The following is a 7,457-nucleotide window of genomic DNA, read 5'->3' as shown; positions in this document are numbered from 1 at the left end:
AAGTCTCAAGAGTATCTCGAGCTGTTCATCTTTGATCACATTAAACTAAAGATTAGGTCCCCTTAACAAGATTGATAATCACCATTTTTTATAATTAACAAAACCAAACCTTGTAAGGTTACCAATGATTTTGTATAGAAACTGGGTTTCGTGCTTGTGGGGTAATTGCTTAATCTATCTTTTCTTCTTAATTTTATATGATATATTATTTACTGCCTCCAAAATGAAAGCCACCCACGTGAAAAAACCATTCTTTTGAGGATGGAAATGGAACTCACGCTGCTCTGCTCTCATTTTGGATTTTGCTTTCTTTCATTTTGTGTAAATTCTTTTTCAAAAAGGACAGTTTCCAAAAGAGTACAGCTAAGTTTCTTCGCATTCAACAATGCTCTCAAATCTCTTTGGGCTTACCACTGACTTCTTTTGTGTCAAGAGGGGAACACAATTAATGGGGATTGGAGACATGCTGAGTCTTGTTTCGACACATTTCTTTTGTTTGGGAACGAAATTTTTGTGACGATTTTTCTGACAATGTGCCATCACTAAGAAACATTATTTGAGGACTATGGCCTATGTGGTTTTAGGTTTAGTAGCTTAGGTTAATTTAAATGAATGTTCGGTTGGAAGGGGGACAATATTCAGTGCTAAGCTACCACAAATTAATTGATCCATCTAATTATTGTAAGGTTTCGGTAAAGTTATAATTGTCGTAACTTGCAGCTATAATTAAGATGAATAATAAGATTGGACTAAGGGTAGAGCCGCCTCTTGATATGGCCAGACTCTCATATTACAATTGGTATTCGATGAATTTAATAATCGTATGATGATGTGTTGAGAACTGTTTCACTTTTCACTTTCTAGCGTGGTTGAGATCCATGATGATTTTGCTTCTTCCACATTTGGTTTTTTGCTTCTTGTATGCTGTACTTGGTTCTTTCAAAAACCCAGGATTTTACAAAGAAATTCTCAACAGAGAATGCCCATAATTTAACAGAATTAATCCTGTTATACAGTGTTGTATGTCCCAATTTTTTTGTACAGAATCTGCTCAGGTCCATATCCTGAGATTTGTTTTCTTTTTCTAGTTCTGATAAATTAACATGCCTCGCGTTCATGGGCGAATTAGCGAGTAACGTACCATCAACCCACCTCCTTTTCGAATTGAAAGAACTTCGTGGGCTTCAACTTGGTCCAAAAATGGTCCGTTTTAGGCCACATTCTGAAAGCCCATTAATTATTAAATTTGTAAGGGATAATTTTGTCCTGCACCCAACTGTTTCAACATTTTTCACCACACACCCATATGTTTCGAAAATATTCACTCCACACCCAATTCCGTTAATTTGACCGTTTATTCTAACGGTCAAAGGGCAAATTTGGAAATTCATATCCTAAATATTATTTGATGATGATAAATTAAATTTATTTGATAATTTAATTGATGAAATTATTATTAATTACCTTTAAATAAATTTTTTTAATGTAAACATTAATTATTAAATTAATATTTTATCTCATTTTATTTTTCTCTAATTCAAGATAAGGGGTATTTTGGACATTTACTTAAATTTCAAATAGCTCCGTTAAACATAACGGTCAAATTAACGGAATTGGGTGTGGAGTGAGTATTTTCGAAATATATGGGTGTGTGGCGAAAAATATTGAAACAGTTGGGGGCAGGACAAAATTAACCCAATTTGTAATGGAAGCGATTTTTTGCAGTAGTTAGGAACTCAGGATTGCTTTTGCTTTTGACATTATTGACATTATTAATTATTACCTTATCTCTAGTGTCTCATCCATGTCGGCACGTTATTAACTATAAATGGCTTCACCACTTCATGACCGTTACCCTTTCTGGGGGATATACAAACTAGCTCGGGTAGCGACTAGCGCGGCTATCAGGGGTCACATAACTTGCGTTTAGTAACATTTTACAGTTCAGTATTTTTTTTTTCTCTTAGTTTTATTTTACGGCTATGACTTTTACTCTACAGTAATTGTAGTTTAAAAACCACCTCACCTCACTCTCAAACGCACCCTTAACTTCTACGGTAATGTAGATGTAATTTAACACTATTTGTTATAAACTTGTGCTCTTTTCATTTTACTTTTTCATTCACTGAAAAACTCTTGTAGGATGAAGTTCGGTATGTATGTATATATAACCAAATACTTATAATAATCATTTCTAACTAAGCACTTTGAGATTTTGTTCTTCCCACTCTTACTTCATAAATCTTGAACCAACTATCTAGTTTTGGATCTTGGATGTTATAGTAAACATATAATTTAACAAATATCTAAATTAACAATAATATGATAATAAGGTTTTAAACAAGAATTGGAGAAGATTAAAGATCATTAAAGATGTTGATGATGAGAGTCAAGAACAATGAAATCTAGCTAAAACCGAAAATCTCACAGCAAGAAGATGGACAATATATGATGAATATTTCACTTTCACTACTGGGGACACGTCTTTAAGCCAAAATTTAAGAACAAGAGACAAATTAGGTACTAAAATACGGGATGTGTAAGTCCTTTTCAAATTTCAACTACACTCCACATGCGTATCTCGGATAACGACATCAACCAACCTATTGGTTTAGGGATGACCAATATTAATTTCTGTTGATGGGCATGGGTTTTATTTTAACAGTTCTATGTCAAAAGGGAGTTTAAATAAATTTCGTCAGCATGGCTACTTACTTTTGTTATTGATAATATAGTTGCGAGAAAGAAAACGCGCACCAAGCATTAACAAAACACGGATGAATAAATTAAATAAACAAATTAATTAAGATCGAGAAACAATCCCCAAGAAATTAACTAAGATATCTAAGCAGATCAGATACCACACATATATATCAATGATAGTATCTATCTTCATTGGTATCTTGCATGCACACTTGCATATTTCTTTTCCTATGAACATCCTCTAAAACTAATTTCTCCTTTTGCTTTTGATTAATGTTTTGCCACGTTTAACTTTCCATGAAGCCGCCGAAGGCTACCGTGACTGGAGGGCCGGCGTCCCGACTTTAGGAGACAATGCCGCGGGAGTGGAGGAGGCGGTGGTGACCTTGGTGGGGCCCTTGTCAATGGCGGTGGTGGTCACGCGCTCACACCGTGGACACATTGATAGGGTTGATGCCGGGAGTGGCTCACAACTGTGGGGAGAGATCACGGTGGGTGGGCCCACCTTCATAGCCCTGAGCTCCTCCACTTCCCTTTGCAGCCTCCTGTTTTGTTCAGTCAATGAACCAAACCATCTCTTCAAGTACTCGCATTCCATCTCCGTTTGCTTCAGCTTGCTCCTGTTAATTAAACTAATCATATTAACAATTATGATCGTCCACAGAATTATATTCTATATCCAAAGAGCCCTTAATGTTACCAGTGCCACCTTTAATTGGTGCTTTTCTTCTTGCAGTCAAAAGGCAGTAGTTTCTCAGAGCATTCTTGTAATAAATGCATATTTTCCAACATAAAATGCAGTCAATGTCTTGTTGAATTCTAATTATTACTGTTTTTACACTTAATTATTTCTTACAACTTGTTTGACAAGTAAATTATATATATATATATATATATATATAAACAAAAAATAGAACAAATGGTTAAAAGAAAAAGAAAATACATCTCTTTTGCCGTCATTTGGTTTCATGTTATAATAATGCAAAACACGTATACAATAATAGTAACAATAATACAATGAATAATTAATGCATGGCTACAGCTAGATCGTCCAAAGAATTATAATGATCAGTCAAATATCACTTTATTAGGGCATTAATAATCTGAGTGGCACACGAGGCCGACGAAGAGCAAAACTTTTTAATCGATGTCGTTGTTGAGGTTGAGCTATCATTATATTCATGCATAGCAAGCATATTTAAGACAACTATGATTACATTGTTTCACAAAGCTGAGCTCATGAAATGATAACAACAATATTAATTGCTCATAAATTTCGCTGAGCTACTTTGTCCGTCGCATGTGTGTCTTCTTTTCTTTGCAGAACAGTTAATTTATTAATTATTATTCCTTTCTCTGATCTAATTATTTATGAACAAGATTTGAACACCTAACCTTCTCATGAGTTTAATTTCTCTTTCAAACGTGTTCATGAGTGTGCCACTTGTTCAAAATGACTTTTAGCTTTGACAAAACTGATACGCAAATCCATTATTTCTTTGCTGTTTTAGAAGGGCATCTTCATTTCGAGTCATATGCAAAATGCTAGACTTGTTGCCAAATCATATCATTTTATGATAATAGTAAGAACTCATTTTTTTTTAAAAAAAAAGTTGAAAAGTAATGTATACCAAGGAAGAAATTAACAAAATTTTGCTTTTTTGAAAAAAAATAAAAAAATTAATTAAAATGCTGCCTACAAAAGGCGGTAGGTGATCATTGTTACATAAAATACTGCTGATCAAACAAGAAAAAATTCTTAGAAAAACATTTTTCTCCAAACACTTCAAATTATCATGAAAAAGATATGAAAAGAAACAAATAAAAAGAAATTTGTAAAAGCATATATAACTTCTTTTTCCTAATAAAAATTTCCAAGTTCCAACTCCTTTGAAAATTTCAAAAGGCGTGGCCAAACATGAAAAACCAGACTAGACTTTTCAAAAGATGTCAAATAACTCAAGATCGGCAAAAACCAATAAATGCTGGGAGATGATTACTGCTTATTACTTTACCTACAATCACTCGAATACAACAGTTTCATTGAACCTAGCTGGCTAGCATCCTTTCTTCTTCCATGCGAAAAATTAACTAATTATTCTGAAGTCCTGTGTGTGAACAGTTGATACAGCGTCACTTATGATGTTATTACGTTCTACCCTTCTTCAATTTAGCTAAAATAATATAAACCCGAAAACGATTTCTTACCACCCAAACAAAACAAATGTATATGTGTGTAGAAATTTCACAGAGAGAGAGAGAGTCAAATAACATCAAGCAATGCAAAACCCTCTTAGTTCAGACAATCGCATGTGCCCTTTAATTTGATGATTGATACAATATTCATCCATGAAAATGACAAAAGCTACCCGCATAATCATCAATATATTGTACTTCTGTTATTAAACATGTCAAAGAAACTAGTCATAGTATTCAAATTGTCGAAATTGGTCGATCATTTTCTTCTACGCTTCATAGACACACATACACACACAAACACACAAGGAACAACACTATTTATATGGTAGAATCTGAGGATCCTTCAGATTATGTATAAAAAAAGTTTTGCGATATTTATTATCTGTATAATAAATTAAGGTACGTTACCCTCCCAACTACCAACAAAATAATGTAAAGACCTAAAAGAATTTAATGTATAAACTAAAAAAATAAGAAGCAAATCTGTACGAAATTGTATTTGTATTTTTGTTTTATAGGAACAGTGACAGTACCTGGCCCTACGATTCTGAAACCAGACTTCAACTTGACGTGGCTTCAGCTTCAACTGCGTAGCCAGTTCTTCTTTCTGCTTCTGCAATAAAACATATGTATAACACACCATATTAATTAATAAAGACTTTAATTAAAAAAAGGGGATGAGATCATTTATTAATAATATATAATATATTTTTAATTACAGGGTTAAGGGTGTGGTTATGTCTGAAACTTTCTTCGAGAAGACGAGACTGTTCTTTGGAGAGGCGAAGCTTTTTGCGAGGAGGGCCGCCGTCAACGTTGATGCAGCTCTCTTCTTCATCGTCCATGCTTCCTGATCCTGTTGTTGTTGCCGTTGCTGTGTTCCAATTATTCCATTCAGTATCTTCTGATGGTACTTGGTTTATGTCCAAATCCTTCATCGCAGAACCTCCGGCTTGTTGCTGATGGTGATGATGATCACCTTCAAGAACAAAAAACTTGTTTATTAATTACTGTCTGAATATCTGACGATGATATATATACACAAAACTATACTCATGATCAATCAAAACTGCGATGATCTTGATCATCTGATGTGAAAGAAAAATCGTACGGAAAGAAAATTAAGAATTTTTAATTTCGCTTATTAATTACCATCATCAGAAGAAGAGAAGCCTGGAACAGATATTGTCAAGTCCAAGCTTGAGGAGCTTCTGGGTATTATCGCCATGAAATTAAAGTTACTGCTGCCGTTGAAAGTATACTGGTGAAATGAAAACAAAAGGGAGACAAAGATGAAATGAAACGAGCCGAGCTGCCTGCTTATGATGAGAATGAAAGGAAAAGAAAGGAAAGGAGGAAGGTGGAAAAAGGTTGAGATATAAAAGGTCAAATAAATAGCTAGTCAGAGAAGAAAGAAACTGATAATTAATATTAATAATTACGAAATTAATTAAGAGAAAAAAAAATATATTTTACTTAGTATTTACTTATTTATTTGGTTTGGTTTCGCTGGTTGATGATAGTATGTATGCAGTTAGGGTTTATTGACTGTGGTCGTCAAGTCAAAGGGGCTGACCACCGTCTGATGAGGGACACGTGTAATCTGATGGCGGGGAGTGTAGGAGAATCACCGGCAGGTCTTTGTGTGTAAAAAGAGAAGTGGGGTTGGTGGGGGCGTGGCTGTCGGTTCAAAGGTCTGCTGATAAAATGATTGGGAGTCTACTCTGATCCATCTACCCAACACAACGCAGATCAGTCGTCTTTTTGAGTCTAGACTGGGCGGTTTTGGCTTCTCTTTCAACCCCCCCCCATTTATTTCATTTCTTACATTTTACACGAGGATCCGACTCAATAACGATAAAATAATTATACAATTATACGATTTTATAGTATTAAGTGAAAAAAAAAATTTAATCTTATTTTTTAATGAACACAATAACATTATATAATTTAATCATTATTTTTATTGCCGTTATATCACATCAAAGCTCTTTAACGTTTTCTTTTCTTTACCACCTATATATACTTAGTACATTTTTCTCTTATTTTCTCACCCATAATATATATCAACTAACTAATTATATGATTCATCTTCTTTACTTGTTTCATCATTGACTTTTTCTGTTTATTTTTTTTAAATTATCAAGATTTTGCGTATTCCTTTTTTGTTACGCTTCTCAACTTATAAATTACATTTACGAAGTTCCTTATAAACGTGCAACATATAAAAGATAAAAAAGTTTTGAGAAAACGGAAAATAATAATATTTTAGTTTATTGAAAGCGAAAATACATTCATTTAAGTGTATCCTATGTTTGGTTTAACAATGTCAGTTTTATGATTAATGCTATATGTGTAGTTAAGTTATTAATGACAGGATAATGAGGAATTTAATGCTATTTTACCTGCTGGCTGGCAGGTACAAATGAGAGCAACTGTTGTTGGTAAATGGTAACGTATGTTTTTTCAATTTTTTATTTCAAATTAATTGTTGCAAAGCCACGTATCATCATAATGTGAAGAAGAAATGAGTTTGGACAAAATTCATTTATGAG

The 7,457-nt window shown here is 33.6% G+C and overlaps 1 protein-coding gene across 1 annotated transcript; it reads right to left on the bottom strand.

Annotated features, from left to right (window-relative positions):
• Nucleotides 1–2,816: 2,816 nt before the first annotated feature.
• Nucleotides 2,817–6,249, bottom strand: LOC18053313 (homeobox-leucine zipper protein HOX3). Its single transcript, XM_006448205.2, has 4 exons — nt 6,055–6,249; nt 5,622–5,881; nt 5,436–5,515; nt 2,817–3,323 (listed from the first exon to the last, which is right to left on the bottom strand). The coding sequence occupies exons 1-4, from the start codon at nt 6,128–6,130 to the stop codon at nt 3,017–3,019; spliced, it is 723 nt and encodes a 240-aa protein (XP_006448268.1). The 5' UTR covers nt 6,131–6,249; the 3' UTR covers nt 2,817–3,016.
• Nucleotides 6,250–7,457: the final 1,208 nt, after the last annotated feature.

This window comes from Citrus clementina, unplaced genomic scaffold (assembly GCF_000493195.1).
Source record: "Citrus clementina cultivar Clemenules unplaced genomic scaffold, Citrus_clementina_v1.0 scaffold_2, whole genome shotgun sequence".
Taxonomy (NCBI): domain Eukaryota; kingdom Viridiplantae; phylum Streptophyta; class Magnoliopsida; order Sapindales; family Rutaceae; genus Citrus; species Citrus x clementina.
The sequence above is the reverse complement of the archived record's forward strand: the minus strand, read 5'-3'. Positions and strand labels throughout refer to the sequence as shown.